The sequence below is a fragment of the Oncorhynchus gorbuscha genome, unplaced genomic scaffold, assembly GCF_021184085.1.
Source record: "Oncorhynchus gorbuscha isolate QuinsamMale2020 ecotype Even-year unplaced genomic scaffold, OgorEven_v1.0 Un_scaffold_2688, whole genome shotgun sequence".
Taxonomy (NCBI): Eukaryota; Metazoa; Chordata; class Actinopteri; order Salmoniformes; family Salmonidae; genus Oncorhynchus; species Oncorhynchus gorbuscha.
In genome coordinates this window covers 40,778-62,500 of record NW_025747130.1, presented here as the reverse complement: position 1 = coordinate 62,500, position 21,723 = coordinate 40,778, and the positions used below count along the sequence as shown (strand labels likewise).

The following is a 21,723-nucleotide window of genomic DNA, read 5'->3' as shown; positions in this document are numbered from 1 at the left end:
GAGTCCAGGTGGGTCCAATATCGCTGGGGGGGGTAGCGACGTGACAGTAGCAACGTAAAATGCTAAGCTAAACAGAGCTATTTGCCCAGCAAAATAGCAATATTTTAGTAATGTTGAAACATAGAATAGAGCTAGCTAGATTGGTCTCAAATATACCAGTAAATCAGCTCCCACTTTCTTTATCAAAACATTTGGTTTTATAAGCCATATAAACTTAACAATTGGAATGGACAGTTATGTTTCCTGGGGGCAGAAACGTAAAATGTTAAATTATATGTAGTTTAGCTGAGCAGGGTACTACTTCCTACTAAGGTTGGATTATATAATTGATTTAGCTAGCAAGCTTGGTCAAAAATCTGCCAGTAGGTCAGTTAACATTTTGTTTTATTAAAGGTTTAATTGAATAAGCCATATAAACAATTGTTCTGCCCTAAACCAATCAGATTATTTATGCCCTTAGAACAAAGTTGACGACACTTCATGTCAACCTGCCTTTTAGCAGCCTTGTGAGCCAGTCTGGTAATACGAGGCTAGAATCTTTGTGGACTGTTGAAGTATACTGTATATAAAAATTCCCAATTTTCAATGTGTTGTATGGTGTTCCAGAGACCCGGGGGGTCCTCCTGGTGGCATGGAGGGCCAGAGCAGCGCCGCCGTGTGGTGGCGTTTCCTGCTGCGTCGCTGGCGTCGCTTCTGGAGTGCCCCGGTCACTGTGTTCCTAGGCAATGTCATCATGTACTTTGCCTTCCTCATCCTGTTCACCTACGTGCTCCTGCTGGACTTTCGTCCTCCGCCCCCCGCGGGCCCTGGGGCCCCTGAGATCATGCTCTACTTCTGGGTCTTCACCCTGGTGCTGGAGGAGCTGAGACAGGTGTGTTGACGTCACGGGCTGGATCTGAACTCTGGGACGTCATTGTAAATAATAATTTGTTCTTAACTGACTTGTCCAGTTAAATAAAGGTTCCATAACACAATATCTGTGTCTGAAATGGCACCTTATTCCCTCCATACTGAACTACTTTCGACAAGGGCCCTGTTCAAAACACTACGTTTTTTATTTATTTTACCTTTATTGTACTAGGCAAGTCAGTTAAGAACAAATTCTTATTTTCAATGACGGCCTAGGAACCTTCCGGTTACTAGTCCAACGCTCTAACCACTAGGATACCCTGCCGTCCTATTCCGTAGTGGACTAAGGAATGGAGTTCCATTTCAGTGCTTCTCAACTCTGTTCCTCAGGTACTCAGCTGTTGATAAGTTGCATCCGGTGTGCGGCTGGACAGAATATGTGCAGCGTTGAGGATACTCCAGGATTGTTGTTGAGGATAAATGCATTTTTAGCCTGGGGGGGAAATTTGACATAAATTACTCAAATGACCTCGAAAATATACACAACTAGAATTATACTGCTAATTGTGATGTTCTAACAGAGTGAACTAACGCTTTATTGACCTGGGTGATGCAGAGCTTCTTCACAGACGAAGACATGAGCATCCTGAAGAAATTCAAGCTGTACGTGGAGGACAACTGGAACAAGTGTGACATGGTGGCCATCTCACTCTTCGTTATCGGTGTGTCCTGCAGGTGAGCAGAGTCCTTCCTCTCTTGCATCCAGTTTCCCCTCTTGCAACCAACAAAGTTACATCTATATGCAGATGATACATTTTTTCCCATTCCTCCTTGCAAAACAGCTCGAGCTCAGTGAGGTTGGATGGAGAGCATTTGTGAACAGCAGTTTTCAGTTCTTTCCACAGATTCTCTATTGGATTCAGGTCTGGACTTTGACTTGGCCATTCTAACACCTGGATATGTTTATTTTTGAACCATTTCATTGTAGATTTTGCTTTATGTTTTGGATCATTGTCTTGTTGGAAGACAAATCTCCGTCCCAGTCTCAGGTCTTTTGCAGACTCCATCAGGTTCTCTTCCAGAATGGTCCTGTATTTGGCTCCATCCATCTTCCCATCAATTTTAACCATCTTCCCTGTCCCTGCTGAAGAAAAGCAGGCCCAAACCATGATGCTGCCACCACCATGTTTGACAGTGGGGATGGTGTGGTCAGGGTGATGAGCTGTGTTGCTTTTACGCCAAACATAACGTTTTGCATTGTTGCCAAAAAGTTAAATTTTGGTTTCATCTGACCAGAGCACCTTCTTCCACATGTTTGGTGTGTCTCCCAGGTGGCTTATGGCAAACTTTAAACAACACTTTTTATGGATATCTTTAAGAAATGGCTTTCTTCTTGCCACTCTTCCATAAAGGCCAGATTTGTGCAATATACGACTGATTGTTGTCCTATGGACAGAGTCTCCCACCTCAGCTGTAGATCTCTGCAGTTCATCCAGAGTGATCATGGGCCTCTTGGCTGCATCTCTGATCAGTCTTCTCCTTGTATGAGCTGAAAGTTTAGAGGGACGGCCAGGTCTTGGTAGATTTGCAGTGGTCTGATACTCCTTCCATTTTTATATTATCGCTTGCACAGTGCTCCTTGGGATGTTTAAAGCTTGGGAAATCTTTTTGTATCCAAATCCGGCTTTAAACTTCTTCACAACAGTATCTCGGACCTGCCTGGTGTGTTCCTTGTTCTTCATGATGCTCTCTGCGCTTTTAACGGACCTCTGAGACTATCACAGTGCAGGTGCATTTATACGGAGACTTGATTACACACAGGTGGATTGTATTTATCATCATTAGTCATTTAGGTCAACATTGGATCATTCAGAGATCCTCACTGAACTTCTGGAGAGAGTTTGCTGCACTTGAAAGTAAAGGGGCTGAATAATTTTGCACGCCCAATTTTTCAGTTTTTGATTTGTTAAAAAAGTTAGAAATATCCAATAAATGTCGTTCCACTTCATGATTGTGTTCCACTTGTTGTTGATTCTTCACAAAAAAATACAGTTTTATATCTTTATGTTTGAAGCCTGAAATGTGGCAAAAGGTCGCAAAGTTCAAGGGGGCCGAATACTTTCGCAAGGCACTGTATATGCACAGAAAGATACATTTGTATGTGTTCATCTACAAAGCCCTTTTGGGTAAACTCCCTCTTTACCTCTGTAGTCTGGTCTCCTTCACCACCAGCAGTTACCATACCCAGTCTGTTAGGAGGTTGCTACTTAAAGTTCCCAGGACATTCACAGTATTAGGCAAGACTGCCTTCTCTTCTTCTGCACCAGACACATGGAATAATCTACAATCCCTGCTTCATCTGGAAATGTTAGTACCACTGAATGGAATCATCTACAATCCCTGCTTCATCTGGATATGTTAGTACCACTGAATGGAATCATCTACAATCCCTGCTGTTCCACATCGATGGAACAGTAGTGGAGAGGGTAGCAAGTTTTAAGTTCCTCGGCATACACATCTCAGACAAACTGAATTGGTCCACTCACACAGACAGCGTCGTGAAGAAGGCGCAGCAGCGCCTCTTCAACCTCAGGAGGCTGAAGAAATTTGGCTTGTCACCAAAAGCACTCACAAACTTCTACAGATGCACAATCGAGAGCATCCTGGCGGGCTGTATCACCGCCTGGTACGGCAACTGCTCCGCCCTCAACCGTAAGGCTCTCCAGAGGGTAGTGAGGTCTGCACAACGCATCACCGGGTGAAAACTACCTGCCCTCCAGGACACCTACACCACCCGGTTGTTATAGGAAGGCCATAAAGATCATCAAGGACATCAACCACCCGAGCCACTGCCTGTTCACCCCGCTATCATCCAGAAGGAGAGGTCAGTACAGGTGCATCAAAGCTGGGACCGAGAGACTGAAAAACAGCTTCTATCTCAAGGCCATCAGACTGTTAAACAGCCACCACTAACATTGAGTGGCTGCTGCCAACACACTGACATTGACACTGACCCAACTCCAGCCACTTTAATAATGGGAATTGATGGGGAATGATGTAAATATATCACTAGCCACTTTAAACAATGCTACCTTATATAATGTTACTTACCCTACATTATTCATCTCATATGCATACGTATATACTGTACTCTATATCATCGACTGCATCCATATGTAATACATTTATCACTAGCCACTTTAACTATGCCACTTTGTTTACTTTGTCTACATACTCATCTCATATGTATATACTGTACTCGATACCATCTACTGTATGCTGCCCTGTACCATCACTCATTCATATATCCTTATGTACATATTCTTTATCCCCTTACACTGTGTATAAGACAGTAGTTTTGGAATTGTTAGTTAGATTACTTGTTGGTTATTACTGCATTGTCGGAACTAGAAGCACAAGCATTTCGCTACACTCGCATTAACATCTGCTAACCATGTGTATGTGACAAATAAAATTTGATTTGATTTGATTTTTGCTTAATCTGGAAATGTTAGTACCACTGAATGGAATCATCTACAATCCCTGCTTCATCTGGATATGTTAGTGCCACTGAATGGAATCATCTACAATCCCTGCTTCATCTAGATATGTTAGTGCCACTGAATGGAATCATCTACAATCCCTGCTTCATCTGGAAATGTTAGTGCCACTGAATGGAATCATCTACAATCCCTGCTTCATCTAGATATGTTAGTACTACTGAATGGATTTAAAATATTGATGGGAGACTTATGGAGGAAATGTTTGTTTTTTTAGGCTGGATCATGTTGTTGTATTGTTGTATGTTTAAATGATGTAATGTATTGATCGTTGTATGTTTAAATGATGTAATGTATTGATCGTTGTATGTTTAAATGATGTAATGTATTGATCGTTGTATGTTTAAATGATGTAATGTATTGATCGTTGTATGTTTAAATGATGTTTAAATGATGTAATGTATTGATCGTTGTGTGTTTAAATGATGTAATGTATTGATCGTTGTATGTTTAAATGATGTAATGTATTGATCGTTGTATGTTTAAATGATGTAATGTATTGATCGTTGTATGTTTAAATTTAAATGATGTAATGTATTGATCGTTGTGTGTTTAAATGATGTAATGTATTGATCGTTGTATGTTTAAATGATGTAATGTATTGATCGTTGCTGCCTTTTTGGCCAGGTCTCCCTTGAGAAAGAGACTCTGGGTCTCAATGGGCTTTTCCTGGTTAAATACATTTAAAAAATACAAATATACAGGTGTAGGATCTTAATTTGACGCAAGAGTCAAATAACCCTGCAGCAGGAGGATTTGATTTTTTTTTTAAGTGATGATTTCTAACAATAAATTAATTTTGACAGGCTACAGTAGGTAGGGTATATGATAGACTACAGTAGGTAGGGTATATGATAGACTATAGTAGGCTATAGTTGTGGTGTGATATCTAGTGATAGAAAGAGATCTGCTGATTTTCAGTACATTTACTGTGTGAAGTGACATTGGTAGTGACATTAACTCCGTACAGCTGGGGTATTCAAATCTGACCCTACGAGGCCCGGGGACTACTGCTGCTTTGGTCGTCTACCTGATAATTCATTGTATCCACCTGGTGTCCCAGGTCTTAATCCGTTCCTGATTAGGGGGAGGAGAATTTTAAACAATGTACAAAAATCTGTGGAACTGGCTTCGAGGTCCAGATTAGAATTTAAGGGTCCTAGTTGAATACAGGTCTAATATAGGATGTAATTCTGACAGGATGATGAAAGACACATATGAGGCGGGACGAACGGTTCTGGCGCTGGACTTCATGGTGTTCACACTGCGTCTCATCCACATCTTCGCCATCCACAAGCAGCTGGGGCCCAAGATCATCATCGTGGAGAGGATGGTAACGTAGAGAACTGTTTAGAAGACAAACATGTATGACAAATGTACCAGGTTTATGACCCAGAAATACAACGTAGCCCCACTAAAACACATTTTGAAAACTTTGATGTATTTGTGTATCAGGGTTGAGGTCAGTTCCATTTCAGTTCCAGTCAATTCAGAAAGTAAACCAAAAATGTTTTTTTAAACAAACATTTGTCATTGATTATTATTATTTTCCAATGTATTTGTAATTCCAGTGTACTTCCTGAATTGACTGTAATTGACCACAACCCTGTTGTGTATAAATGGAATTGTGGTTCTAAGCGTACTTTATAACCTGATACATTTGTAGTGTCAGGGAGGATTACAGGTGATGTTTGTACTCTGTTCTTCCTGACAGATGAAGGATGTGTTCTTCTTCCTGTTCTTCCTGAGTGTGTGGCTCATAGCGTACGGCGTGGCTACTCAGGCCCTTCTCCACCCCAACGACCCGCGCCTAGACTGGGTGTTTCGCAGGGTCCTGTATCGACCCTACCTGCACATCTTTGGCCAGATCCCATTGGAGGAGATTGACGGTGAGATAGAATGTTTTCTGTTTTTCTAGCAATGCCTCTGCTCTGTTATAGTCATGTACATGTAGTTCACATGTAGTTCACATGTAGGTCAGTTTACATGTAGTTTACATGTTGTTCAGTTTACATGTAGTTCACATGTAGTTCACATGTAGGTCAGTTTACATGTAGTTCACATGTTGTTCAGTTTACATGTAGTTCACATGTAGGTCAGTTTACATGTAGTTCACATGTTTTTCAGTTTACATGTAGTTTACATGTTGTTCAGTTTACATGTAGTTTACATGTAGGTCAGTTTACATGTAGTTCACATGTAGGTCAGTTTACATGTAGTTCACATGTAGGTCAGTTTACATGTAGTTTACATGTTTTTCAGTTTACATGTAGTTTACATGTTGTTCAGTTTACATGTAGTTTACATGTAGGTCAGTTTACATGTAGTTCACGTGTACGTCAGTTTACATGTAGTTCACATGTAGGTCAGTTTACATGTAGTTCACATGTAGTTCACATGTAGGTCAGTTTACATGTAGTTTACATGTTTTTCAGTTTACATGTAGTTTACATGTTGTTCAGTTTACATGTAGTTTACATGTAGGTCAGTTTACATGTAGTTCACGTGTACGTCAGTTTACATGTAGTTCACATGTAGGTCAGTTTACATGTAGTTCACATGTAGTTCACATGTAGGTCAGTTTACATGTAGTTTACATGTTTTTCAGTTTACATGTAGTTTACATGTTGTTCAGTTTACATGTAGTTTACATGTAGGTCAGTTTACATGTAGTTCACATGTACGTCAGTTTACATGTAGTTCACATGTAGGTCAGTTTACATGTAGTTCACATGTAGGTCAGTTTACATGTAGTTCACATGTATGTCAGTTTACATGTAGTTCACATGTAGGTCAGTTTACATGTAGTTCACATGTAGGTCAGTTCACATGTAGGTCAGTTTACATGTAGTTCACATGTAGGTCAGTTTACATGTAGTTCACATGTAGGTCAGTTCACATGTAGGTCAGTTCACATGTAGGTCAGTTCACATGTAGTTCACATGTAGGTCAGTTCACATGTAGGTCTGTTCACATGTAGGTCAGTTTACATGTAGTTCACATGTAGGTCAGTTCACATGTAGGTCAGTTCACATGTAGGTCAGTTTACATGTAGTTCACATGTAGGTCAGTTCACATGTAGGTCAGTTTACATGTAGTTCACATGTAGGTCAGTTTACATGTAGTTCACATGTAGGTCAGTTTACATGTAGTTCACATGTAGGTCAGTTCACATGTAGGTCAGTTTACATGCAGTTCACATGTAGGTCAGTTTACATGTAGTTCACATGTAGGTCAGTTTACATGTAGTTCACATGTAGGTCAGTTCACATGTAGGTCAGTTTACATGTAGTTCACATGTAGGTCAGTTTACAAGTAGTTCACATGTAGGTCAGTTTACATGTAGTTTACATGTTGTTCAGTTTACATGTAGTTCACATGTAGGTCAGTTTACATGTAGTTCACATGTAGGTCAGTTTACATGTAGTTCACATGTAGGTCAGTTTACATGTAGTTCACATGTAGGTCAGTTCACATGTAGGTCAGTTTACATGTAGTTCACATGTAGGTCAGTTTACATGTAGTTTACATGTTGTTCAGTTTACATGTAGTTTACATGTTGTTCAGTTTACATGCAGTTCACATGTAGGTCAGTTTACATGTAGTTCACATGTAGGTCAGTTTACATGTAGTTCACATGTAGGTCAGTTCACATGTAGGTCAGTTTACATGTAGTTCACATGTAGGTCAGTTTACAAGTAGTTCACATGTAGGTCAGTTTACATGTAGTTTACATGTTGTTCAGTTTACATGTAGTTTACATGTTGTTCAGTTTACATGTAGTTCACATGTAGGTCAGTTTACATGTAGTTTACATGTTGTTCAGTTTACATGTAGTTTACATGTTTTTCAGTTTACATGTAGTTTACACGTTGTTCAGTTTACATGTAGTTTACATGTAGGTCAGTTTACATGTAGTTCACGTGTACGTCAGTTTACATGTAGTTCACATGTAGGTCAGTTTACATGTAGTTCACATGTAGTTCACATGTAGGTCAGTTTACATGTAGTTTACATGTTTTTCAGTTTACATGTAGTTTACATGTTGTTCAGTTTACATGTAGTTTACATGTAGGTCAGTTTACATGTAGTTCACATGTACGTCAGTTTACATGTAGTTCACATGTAGGTCAGTTTACATGTAGTTCACATGTAGGTCAGTTTACATGTAGTTCACATGTATGTCAGTTTACATGTAGTTCACATGTAGGTCAGTTTACATGTAGTTCACATGTAGGTCAGTTCACATGTAGGTCAGTTTACATGTAGTTCACATGTAGGTCAGTTTACATGTAGTTCACATGTAGGTCAGTTCACATGTAGGTCAGTTCACATGTAGGTCAGTTCACATGTAGTTCACATGTAGGTCAGTTCACATGTAGGTCTGTTCACATGTAGGTCAGTTTACATGTAGTTCACATGTAGGTCAGTTCACATGTAGGTCAGTTTACATGTAGTTCACATGTAGGTCAGTTCACATGTAGGTCAGTTTACATGTAGTTCACATGTAGGTCAGTTTACATGTAGTTCACATGTAGGTCAGTTTACATGTAGTTCACATGTAGGTCAGTTCACATGTAGGTCAGTTTACATGCAGTTCACATGTAGGTCAGTTTACATGTAGTTCACATGTAGGTCAGTTTACATGTACTTCACATGTAGGTCAGTTCACATGTAGGTCAGTTTACATGTAGTTCACATGTAGGTCAGTTTACAAGTAGTTCACATGTAGGTCAGTTTACATGTAGTTTACATGTTGTTCAGTTTACATGTAGTTCACATGTAGGTCAGTTTACATGTAGTTCACATGTAGGTCAGTTTACATGTAGTTCACATGTAGGTCAGTTTACATGTAGTTCACATGTAGGTCAGTTCACATGTAGGTCAGTTTACATGTAGTTCACATGTAGGTCAGTTTACATGTAGTTTACATGTTGTTCAGTTTACATGTAGTTTACATGTTGTTCAGTTTACATGCAGTTCACATGTAGGTCAGTTTACATGTAGTTCACATGTAGGTCAGTTTACATGTAGTTCACATGTAGGTCAGTTCACATGTAGGTCAGTTTACATGTAGTTCACATGTAGGTCAGTTTACAAGTAGTTCACATGTAGGTCAGTTTACATGTAGTTTACATGTTGTTCAGTTTACATGTAGTTTACATGTTGTTCAGTTTACATGTAGTTCACATGTAGGTCAGTTTACATGTAGTTTACATGTTGTTCAGTTTACATGTAGTTTACATGTTGTTCAGTTTACATGTAGTTTACATGTAGGTCAGTTTACATGTAGTTCACATGTATGTCAGTTTACATGTAGTTCACATGTAGGTCAGTTTACATGTAGTTCACATGTAGGTCAGTTTACATGTAGTTCACATGTATGTCAGTTTACATGTAGTTCACATGTAGGTCAGTTTACATGTAGTTCACATGTAGGTCAGTTCACATGTAGGTCAGTTTACATGTAGTTCACATGTAGGTCAGTTTACATGTAGTTCACATGTAGGTCAGTTCACATGTAGGTCAGTTCACATGTAGGTCAGTTCACATGTAGTTCACATGTAGGTCAGTTCACATGTAGGTCAGTTCACATGTAGGTCAGTTTACATGTAGTTCACATGTAGGTCAGTTCACATGTAGGTCAGTTCACATGTAGGTCAGTTTACATGTAGTTCACATGTAGGTCAGTTCACATGTAGGTCAGTTCACATGTAGGTCAGTTTACATGTAGTTCACATGTAGGTCAGTTTACATGTAGTTCACATGTAGGTCAGTTTACATGTAGTTCACATGTAGGTCAGTTCACATGTAGGTCAGTTTACATGTAGTTCACATGTAGGTCAGTTTACATGTAGTTCACATGTAGGTCAGTTCACATGTAGGTCAGTTTACATGTAGTTCACATGTAGGTCAGTTTACAAGTAGTTCACATGTAGGTCAGTTTACATGTAGTTTACATGTTGTTCAGTTTACATGCAGTTCACATGTAGGTCAGTTTACATGTAGTTCACATGTAGGTCAGTTTACATGTAGTTTACATGCTTTTCAGTTTACATGTAGTTTACATGTTGTTCAGTTTACATGTAGTTTACATGTAGGTCAGTTTACATGTAGTTCACATGTATGTCAGTTTACATGTAGTTCACATGTAGGTCAGTTTACATGTAGTTCACATGTAGGTCAGTTTACATGTAGTTCACATGTATGTCAGTTTACATGTAGTTCACATGTAGGTCAGTTTACATGTAGTTCACATGTAGGTCAGTTCACATGTAGGTCAGTTTACATGTAGTTCACATGTAGGTCAGTTTACATGTAGTTCACATGTAGGTCAGTTCACATGTAGTTCACATGTAGGTCAGTTCACATGTAGGTCAGTTCACATGTAGGTCAGTTTACATGTAGTTCACATGTAGGTCAGTTCACATGTAGGTCAGTTCACATGTAGGTCAGTTCACATGTAGGTCAGTTTACATGTAGTTCACATGTAGGTCAGTTCACATGTAGGTCAGTTCACATGTAGGTCAGTTTACATGTAGTTCACATGTAGGTCAGTTTACATGTAGTTCACATGTAGGTCAGTTTACATGTAGTTCACATGTAGGTCAGTTCACATGTAGGTCAGTTTACATGTAGTTCACATGTAGGTCAGTTTACATGTAGTTCACATGTAGGTCAGTTCACATGTAGGTCAGTTTACATGTAGTTCACATGTAGGTCAGTTTACAAGTAGTTCACATGTAGGTCAGTTTACATGTAGTTTACATGTTGTTCAGTTTACATGCAGTTCACATGTAGGTCAGTTTACATGTAGTTCACATGTAGGTCAGTTTACATGTAGTTCACATGTAGGTCAGTTCACATGTAGGTCAGTTTACATGTAGTTCACATGTAGGTCAGTTTACAAGTAGTTCACATGTAGGTCAGTTTACATGTAGTTTACATGTTGTTCAGTTTACATGTAGTTCACATGTAGGTCAGTTTACATGTAGTTCACATGTAGGTCAGTTTACATGTAGTTTACATGTTGTTCAGTTTACATGTAGTTTACATGCTGTTCAGTTTACATGTAGTTCACATGTAGGTCAGTTTACATGTAGTTTACATGTTGTTCAGTTTACATGTACATCACAGGAGGTTGGTAGCACCTTAATTAGGGAGGACGAGCTCATGGTCATGTCTGGAACGGAGTACGTGGAATGGTATCACATCCATCAAACACATGGTTTATATGGATCCATATTCTCCATTCCAGCCATTATCATGAGCCATCCTCCCCTCAGCAGCCTCCACTGGTGCACATGTAGTTTACATCTAGTTCCGTTTACAGTTAGTTTACATGTCGTTTACATCTAGTTCCGTTTACATTTAGTTTACATGTAGTTTACATCTAGTTCCGTTTACATTTAGTTTACATGTAGTTTACATCTAGTTCCGTTTACATTTAGTTTACATGTAGTTTACATCTAGTTCCGTTTACATTTAGTTTACATGTAGTTTACATCTAGTTCCCTTTACATTTAGTTTACATGTACTTCCGTTTACATGTAGTTTACATGTAGTTTACATCTAGTTCCGTTTACATTTAGTTTACATGTACTTCCGTTTACATGTAGTTTACATCTAGTTCCGTTTACATTTAGTTTACATGTAGTTTACACGTAGTCAGTTTACATGTAGTTCACATGTGGTCAGTTTACATGGAGTCAGTTTACACTTAGTTTACATGTAGTCAGTTTACATGTAGTTTACACTTAGTTTACATGTAGTCAGTTTACATGTAGTTCACATGTGGTCAGTTTACATGGAGTCAGTTTACATGTAGTCAGTTTACACTTAGTTTACACTTAGTTTACATGTAGTCAGTTTACATGTAGTTTACACTTAGTTTACATGTAGTCAGTTTACATGTAGTTTTCATGTTGTTCAGTTTACATGTAGTTTACACTTAGTTTACATGTGGTCAGTTTACACTTCGTTTACACTTAGTTTACATGTAGTCAGTTTACATGTAGTTTACACTTAGTTTACATGTAGTCAGTTTACATGTAGTTTACACTTAGTTTACATGTAGTCAGTTTACATGTAGTTTACACTTAGTTTACATGTAGTCAGTTTACATGTAGTTTACACTTAGTTTACATGTAGTCAGTTTACATGTAGTTTTCATGTAGTTCAGTTTACATGTAGTTTACACTTAGTTTACATGTGGTCAGTTTACACTTAGTTTACACTTAGTTTACATGTGGTCAGTTTACACTTCGTTTACACTTAGTTTACATGTGGTCAGTTTACACTTCGTTTACATGTAGTCAGTTTACATGTAGTTTACACTTAGTTTACATGTAGTCAGTTTACATGTAGTTTACACTTAGTTTACATGTAGTCAGTTTACATGTAGTTTTCATGTAGTTCAGTTTACATGTAGTTTACACTTAGTTTACATGTGGTCAGTTTACACTTAGTTTACACTTAGTTTACATGTGGTCAGTTTACACTTCGTTTACACTTAGTTTACATGTGGTCAGTTTACACTTCGTTTACATGTAGTCAGTTTACATGTAGTTTACACTTAGTTTACATGTAGTCAGTTTACATGTAGTTTACACTTAGTTTACATGTAGTCAGTTTACATGTAGTTTTCATGTTGTTCAGTTTCCTTCAGTGGTACATCTTGTTGTCATTCACTACATACCTTGAATTGTTAAGGAATATAAGAGCATTTGTGTAAACACAGTATTTCAGCATGCTTGACCACACTGCTGGGGCACTGCTCAGCGGGCGACCTCAGCGGGCGACCTCAGGGGGCGACATCAGGGGGCGACCTCAGCGGGCGACCTCAGGGGGCGACCTCAGCGGGCGACCTCAGCGGGCGACCTCAGGGGGCGACATCAGGGGGCGACATCAGGGGGCGACCTCAGCGGGCGACCTCAGGGGGCGACATCAGGGGGCGACCTCAGCGGGCGACCTCAGGGGGCGACCTCAGCGGGCGACCTCAGCGGGCGACCTCAGGGGGCGACATCAGGGGGCGACATCAGGGGGCGACCTCAGCGGGCGACCTCAGGGGGCGACATCAGGGGGCGACCTCAGCGGGCGACCTCAGCGGGCGACCTCAGCGGGCGACCTCAGGGGGCGACCTCAGGGGCGACCTCAGCGGGCGACCTCAGCGGGCGACCTCAGGGGGCGACATCAGGGGGCGACCTCAGCGGGCGACCTCAGGGGGCGACATCAGGGGGCGACATCGGGGGCGACATCGGGGGCGACATCAGGGGGCGACCTCAGCGGGCGACCTCAGGGGGCGACATCAGGGGCGACATCAGGGGCGACCTCAGCGGGCGACCTCAGGGGCGACATCAGGGGGCGACCTCAGCGGGCGACCTCAGGGGGCGACATCAGGGGGCGACATCGGGGGCGACATCAGGGGGCGACCTCAGCGGGCGACCTCAGCGGGCGACCTCAGCGGGCGACCTCAGGGGGCGACATCAGGGGGCGACCTCAGCGGGCGACCTCAGCGGGCGACCTCAGCGAGCGACCTCAGCGGGCGACCTCAGGGGGCGACATCAGGGGGCGACATCAGGGGGCGACCTCAGCGGGCGACCTCAGGGGGCAACATCAGGGGGCAACCTCAGGGGGCGACCTCAGCGGGCGACCTCAGGGGGCGACCTCAGCGGGCGACCTGCATCTGTGTTACGCAGTGCATTTTCTTGTTCTTAAAGGCAAATATCTGTGAACAACCGATAGTGAAGAACTATCTAATGTTATCTTCCCAGTGGCACGGATGCCCGAGACCAACTGTACCACGGTGATAGAGGAGATCATCATGGGAACTCTGCCCCCTTGTCCCAACATCTACGCCAACTGGCTGGTCATCCTACTGCTGGTCATCTTCTTACTGGTTACCAACGTTCTGCTGCTCAACCTCCTCATCGCCATGTTCAGGTCAGACTCAGCGCACACGCTACTCTGCAGCTCAGTTGGTAGAACATGGGGCTTGACGACTACAGGACAGTGGGTTCAATTCTCAGGAAACCACCCGTATGTAAAATGAAAACATCTACGAAATGGCAAATATGTACAAGGTCAGACTTAACACACACACGTGTTAGTTACTCAGCCCACAGTCATCACCCAGGAAATAATAGTTTACTCTGATGAGGGAGACTCCAAAAACATGTCCCAATTCAGGGCCCAATTCAATGATCATGTGCTGCAAGAACAAATCAAATCAAATGTATTTATATAGCCCTTCGTACATCAGCTAATATCTCAAAGTGCTGTACAGAAACCCAGCCTAAAACCCCAAACAGCAAGCAATGCAGAGCTTTTAATGGTCGACAGGAAGAGTCTGGCCTGAACTGTGACTGTCTCACACAACCATCTGATAGGATTATTATTAATAATAATAATGATTAAGGTGGTATATATCACAGACATACACAATTCAACTGTCTCTCTACCTTTTGGATTACTACAGAAAAAAGATCAATACTTACTCACATGTATCTCATTGATAGGTGAGAATTGTCTGTTAATTGAATGATTCGAATATTCCACCCTGAAACCATATAATTGTATGGAATTGATTAGAATGTATGAAATCATAATCAATAAATGTGTAGTTACATTTACATTTAAGTCATTTAGCAGACGCTCTTATCCAGAGCGACTTACAAATTGGTGCATTCACCTTACATCCAGTAGAACAGTCACTTTACAAGTGTAGTCAGGATTACGGTAAAACAATATGGCTTTATGGTATTTAAAACACAGACTGTCTGAGCTCGGTGCCGACCTGACTAGAGATTTGGGAGAGAACGGGGAGTACGTCTCAAGGACAAGGTCACGATCTCTGTCGGCTGGGTAGTGAGACAGACAGTGTGTGCGGAGCAGGACATGTGTGTGTGTGTATGGTTGTGTGTGTGTGTGGGCGTGAGAAGTCAGTATAAAATGAATTGATTTGTATTCTTGACTTTAGAACGTTCCCTTGAATAAACCTTTTTGACTATTTTAGCTGGGCCTCCGTCTGTTTCATTCAACCAGGATCTTACACATTCTGGTTTGCAGACTGAGTAATATAATTACATTGGGTGATGTACCTGGAGAACATATAATTCTCCTAACACTCATGCAGTGTGTTCTCGCTGTGATCTTTCCTCGACCTGCGTGCCTACAGCTACACATTCCAGGTGGTGCAGGGCAACACAGACATCTTCTGGAAGTTCCAGAGGTACAACCTGATCGTGGAGTACCACAGCCGGCCTGCCTTGGCCCCGCCCTTCATCATCATCAGTCACTGTTCCCAGCTCCTCCTCAGCCTGGTCAAGAGTCCTGAGCCCAAACTGGAGCAACTAGGTAAGGCCAGAAACATACGTATTTTACATCGCATACATACGGACGTGTATAGTTATGTAGGTACATAATTACACACAGGCATTCACACATTCATACACAGTACATGTATAGTTATATAGGTACGTAATTACACACAGGCATTCACACATTCATACACAGTACATCTATAGTTATATAGGTACATAATCACACACAGGCATTCACACATTCATACACAGTACATCTATAGTTATATAGGTACATAATTACACACAGGCATTCACACATTCATACACAGTACATCTATAGTTATATAGGTACGTAATTACACACAGGCATTCACACATTCATACACAGTACATCTATAGTTATATAGGTACGTAATTACACACAGGCATTCACACATACATACACAGTACATCTATAGTTATATAGGTACGTAATTACACACAGGCATTCACACATACATACACAGTACATCTATAGTTATATAGGTACGTAATTACACACAGGCATTCACACATACATACACAGTACATCTATAGTTATATAGGTACGTAATTACACACAGGCATTCACACATACATACACAGTACATCTATAGTTATATAGGTACATAATTACACACAGGCATTCACACATACATACACAGTACATGTGTTTGTATACCTTGTCGGTTGCAGCAGCCCTACTGCACATCGTAGTGTGAATACACACAATGCAATTCAGTTTAATATGAAACATAACACACATGGACAGTATAGGTCCTTACACCGTGGTGTTGGTGCGAGTATATAGATACTAACAGAGTGGTGTTGGTGCTAGTATATAGATACTAACATAGTGGTGTTGGTGCGAGTATATAGATACTAACAGAGTGGTGTTGGTGCTAGTATATAGATACTAACAGAGTGGTGTTGGTGATAGTACATAGATACTAACAGAGTGGTGTAGGTGCTAGTACATAGATACTAACAGCGTGGTGTAGGTGCTAGTATATAGATACTAACAGAGTGGTGTAGGTGCTAGTATATAGATACTAACATAGTGGTGTAGGTGCTAGTATATAGATACTAACAGAGTGGTGTAGGTGCTAGTATATAGATACTAACAGAGTGGTGTAGGTGCTAGTATATAGATACTAACAGAGTGGTGTAGGTGCTAGTATATAGATACTAACAGAGTGGTGTTGGTGCTAGTATACAGTATAGATACTTACAGAGTGGTATTGATGATAGTATATAAATGCTTACAGAGTGGTGTTGGTGTTGTGTGTTCAGAGAGGGAGCTGCCTGCAGGTCTGGACCAGAGGTTGATGACCTGGGAGACAGTACAGAAGGAGAACTATCTGGCCAAACTGGAACGGCAGCATCTGGAGAGCAGTGAGGAGAGACTGAAGAGCACCTCTTCCAAGTAACTCTTTGACAATGCTTTGTTTTGTAAATGGTATTGATCCATTTCCACCACGTTGTGTGTGCTGTATATTTGTAATTCTTATGAACTACCTTTAATATGTTATCATATATGTCTTTGATATTCATTGTGTTTTTCAAATGTTTTTCTTTGTGACAAAAGGGTTCAGAGCTTATTGAAGATTGTTGGAGGATTCAAGGAGCAAGAGAAGCGAATGTCATCCATGGAAGCTCAGGTACAAAAATAGAGAGACATTGATTCATTATGCCTGGCATAATGGAACCAATAGAGTAGTCCCAAAAGTGGAAACTCGGCCGGACAACATTAGTGATGGTACATGTGTGTGTATTATCAAAGGTGTGTAAAAGGTTTGCCTCTGTCTGTCCCACCCCCAGGTGAAGTACTGTGGGGAGGTGCTGTCCTGGATCGCTGAGTGCTTTTCCCAGAGTACACTCAAGTGTGAGAGAGAGGCCCCCAGAGTTCCATGTGAGTGATGATGCTAATGATGATGCTAGTGATGATGCTAGTGATGATACTAGTGATGATGCTAGTGATGATCATGATGATCATGATGATGCTAATGATGATACTAGTGATGATGCTAGTGATGATACTAGAGATGATACTAGTGATGATACTAGAGATGATACTAGTGATGATGCTAGTGATGATACTAGAGATGATACTAGTGATGATACTAGAGATGATACTAGTGATGATACTAGTGATGATACTAGAGATGATACTAGAGATGATACTAGTGATGATACTAGTGATGATACTAGTGATGATGCTAGTGATGATGATCATGATGATCATGATGATGCTAATGATGATGATAGTGATGATGCTAATGATGATGCTAGTGAGAATACTAGTGATGATGATACTACTGATGATACTAGTGATGATTCTAGTGACGATGATCATGATGATAGTAGTGATGATGCTAATGATGATCATGATGATACTAGTGATGATGATAATGATGATCATGATACTAGTGATGATGATAGTGAGGATACTAGTGATGATGATACTACTCATTATACTAGTGATGAAACTAGTGATGATACTAGTGATGATGCTAGTGATGATGATACTAGTGATGATGCTAGTAATGATACTAGTGATGATGCTAGTGAGAATACTAGGGATGATGCTAGTGATGATGATCATGATAATACTAGTGATGACACTTCTAATGATACTAGAGATGATACTATTGATGATACTAGTGATGATGCTAGTGATTATGCTAGTGATGATACTATTGATGATACTAGTGATGATGCTAGTGATGATGCTAGTGATGATGCTATTGATGATGCTAGTGTCGTGTCTTTGGCTATGCCGGATTAATTGCTAAGACATGCTATTCTATAAAAGAATTTCTCCGTAATTAATATCACCTGATTGAGCTAATCATGTAAATGTAGTTAACTAGAGAGTCAGGCACCACAAAATAATATTTATAGAGCTGTTATCTTCCGAATAAACTCTCAAAGATCTAGTAATATTTTTCATCAATAGCAGTCAATATCAATCGTCATCTTACTTCAGTCTCATAATCTGAAAGTTGTAAATTCTTGGTTATCTGCAAGAACCCTGGCTAACAATTTGAATCAGCAATACAAAATTGGGTTTAATTATTTATTTACTAAATACCTAACCAATCACACAGAACTACATATACAAATAATGAATTATACCTGGATAATTATTTACGTCATAAAGGAAAACGTCCCTAGCGGGTCGGAACAGATATGATAGCTTGTAACACAAAGGAAAAGGGGCTGGGTTGAGTGAAAGAGCGGGAAGACAGGAACAAAGGCGAAACTGTATTTACGATAGCATAGCATCTTATGCATTCTAAATTACCGCCCATTTGGAAAAGGAAAATGCAATAAATATTTACTCTGAGCTGTGCTTCAGTAGGTTGGTGGTAGATGGAAGACCTTGTTGCCAAACCTAGTCCTCTGTCCTTTGAAGAATGTCTCTGGTAGTCCCTTGGATAAGTTGTAGTAACATCGTTTTGTGGTAGATGGGATACTCTGTCTGTTCATTCCTAACCTGCGTTTGCAGCTGCGGTCGCTAACTCAACGGCTAGGAGGTATCAATTCTGTCGTGAATAAGAGTTCAAAGTTCATACCATTCTCAACCAAAGCTCATGCTGATGTTGGCTCCGTTCTGTAGTTTTATCTGAACCATGCTGACATAGGATCGTCATCCTACCTCATTGAAACAGGAAGTTATGTTGTCGTCAAGGCTTTATATAGGAAGGGAGAGGAGGGTGTGTTTGAAAAGTTTTATAGCCCTTGTCCCTTCACAGGGGAGGCCCACTGATTGAGCAGCCCTATCTTATGAAAATCCAAATCTCACATTTTAGAAGCTAAAATCACATTTCCTCCCATCATAAATAATTTCATATTCAAACATTTAAATTAAACAACAATTCCATGTGAATCTGATAACTCTGATGTGTAGACTTTCCACTGTAGAGTTTGTCATCTTATCATTGATGAGAATGTCTCAGATGACAACCGAACTGACATCATATTCATTAAGTACCCCTGCATATGTTCAATTGTTCGGATTACCAGAATATAGTTTATTTCCCCCCACATTCTAACGTTCCCAGAATCTCTATGTTAACCAAGTTTTTTTTAAATGCAACCTCAGTAGGTTAGAGAGAGGAAAAAGGGGGGAAGAGGTATTTATGACTGTCATAAACCTAACCCCCAGGCCAACGTCATGACACTAGTGATGATCCTAGTGAGGATACTAGTAATGATGCTAGGGATGATACTAGTGATGATGCTAGTGAGGATACTAGTAATGATAATAGTGATGATACTAGTGATGATGCTAGTGATGATACTAGTAAAATGCTAGTGATGGTGATCATGATGATACTAGTGATGGTGCTAATGATGGTACTAGTGATGATACTAGTGATGATGCTAGAGATGCTACTAGTAATGATTCTAGTGATGATACTAGTGATGCCACTAGTGATGATGATAGTTTTGATACTAGTGATGATACTAGTGGTGATGTAGGGATGCTACTAGTGATGATACTAGTGATGATCATGATCATACTAGAGGTTTTTTACAACAATATACCGTAGATGATAGTGGTGATGTAGGGATGCTACTAGTGATGATACTAGTGATGATGTAGTGATGATGTAGTGATGATACTTATGATGATAGTGGTGATGTAGGGATGCTACTAGTGATGATGTAGTGATGCCACTAGTGATGATGTAGTTTTGATACTAGTGATGATACTCGTGGTGATGTAGGGATGCTACTAGTGATGATCATGATCATACTAGAGGCTTTTTACAACAATATACCGTAGATGATAGTGGTGATGTAGGGATGATACTCGTGGTGATGTAGGGATGCTACTAGTGATGATGTAGGGGTGATACTAGTGATGATGTAGGGATGATAATCATGGTGATGTAGGGATGATACTAGTGATGGTGTAGGGATGATACTCGTGGTGATAGTGGTGATGTAGGGATGATACTAGTGATGATGTAGGGATGATACTCGTGGTGATAGTGGTGATGTAGGGATGATACTAGTGATGATCATGATCATACTAGAGGCTTTTTTACAACAATATACCGTAGATGATAGTGGTGATGTAGGGATGTTACTAGTGATGATACTAGTAATGATCATGATCATACTAGAGGTTTTTTACAACAATATACCGTAGATGCTAGTGGTTACAATGACTGGTGATAAAGTCAATTCATAGTATAGAAGGTGTGAACTTGTGATTTGTTGCTGTTGTTAACCTAGTGGTTATAAGTGATTTGCAGGTATGAAGCATTGTTGACAAAGTGGGTGTGTGTTCTGGGTGGGTTGTACAGAGAGGAACTGTCTGTTTAAAGCAGCATAGTCTAAATGTCAATCTTTCTTATAGCTGTCAAGACTACTGGTGTCACAGCTGTGAAGGCCGGCGCTTCCAGAGATCCCCCCCAGAATGTGTCAGACAAGGAGGTCGAGCCAGAGAGGAGAGAGGCTAAACTAGGCCCCTCAGGATACGGAGCCAACAAGAGGTTTCCTTACATCGACCAATAACATCCACATCAGAAGTAGTGTTTTTGAAATGTGAATCCCAGCCTGGAAATCGAAGCACTAATTTTCTAAATGTTTTTAGTTTTCTAGTTGAGACATATGACTGAATTTGAATCCCAAGTGCCTTATTAAAATGAACAGCCTTGATCCAAATGTGTCTGACTGTGATTTGTGATGTACCCATGTTTCTACTCAAGAGTGGCACCACCAAATTATTAACATTAACACATTAACAAATATCTCAGTACCAATAATCATTTACAAGTGACAAATACAATTTCATTTGGATTTATTGTGAAGACCCTTTGCAACCACTTATTTAAAGGAGACAAAGGAACGGATGCTTTTTTCTTCTCTAGAACAACCATATATTTTCCCCCAATAATTGTTCTTTTTTTAACGTTTATTCATTTATTTTTTTACCCCTTTTTCTCCCCAATTTTGTGGTGTCCAATTGTTTAGTA

The 21,723-nt window shown here is 40.3% G+C and overlaps 1 protein-coding gene across 1 annotated transcript in view; it reads left to right on the top strand.

The window, feature by feature from the left end:
* Nucleotides 1–21,406, top strand: part of LOC124026359 (transient receptor potential cation channel subfamily M member 5-like) — a 26,753-nt gene extending 5,347 nt beyond the window's left edge. Inside the window, exons 5-14 of the mRNA XM_046339383.1 lie at nt 607–871; nt 1,466–1,584; nt 5,610–5,742; nt 6,124–6,298; nt 14,183–14,351; nt 15,586–15,764; nt 17,024–17,156; nt 17,319–17,391; nt 17,552–17,642; nt 21,105–21,406. Coding sequence (XP_046195339.1) covers nt 607–871; nt 1,466–1,584; nt 5,610–5,742; nt 6,124–6,298; nt 14,183–14,351; nt 15,586–15,764; nt 17,024–17,156; nt 17,319–17,391; nt 17,552–17,642; nt 21,105–21,262 — 1,495 coding nt within the window. The 3' untranslated portion in view covers nt 21,263–21,406. The remainder of the gene's footprint in view (nt 1–606; nt 872–1,465; nt 1,585–5,609; nt 5,743–6,123; nt 6,299–14,182; nt 14,352–15,585; nt 15,765–17,023; nt 17,157–17,318; nt 17,392–17,551; nt 17,643–21,104) is intronic.
* Nucleotides 21,407–21,723: the final 317 nt, after the last annotated feature.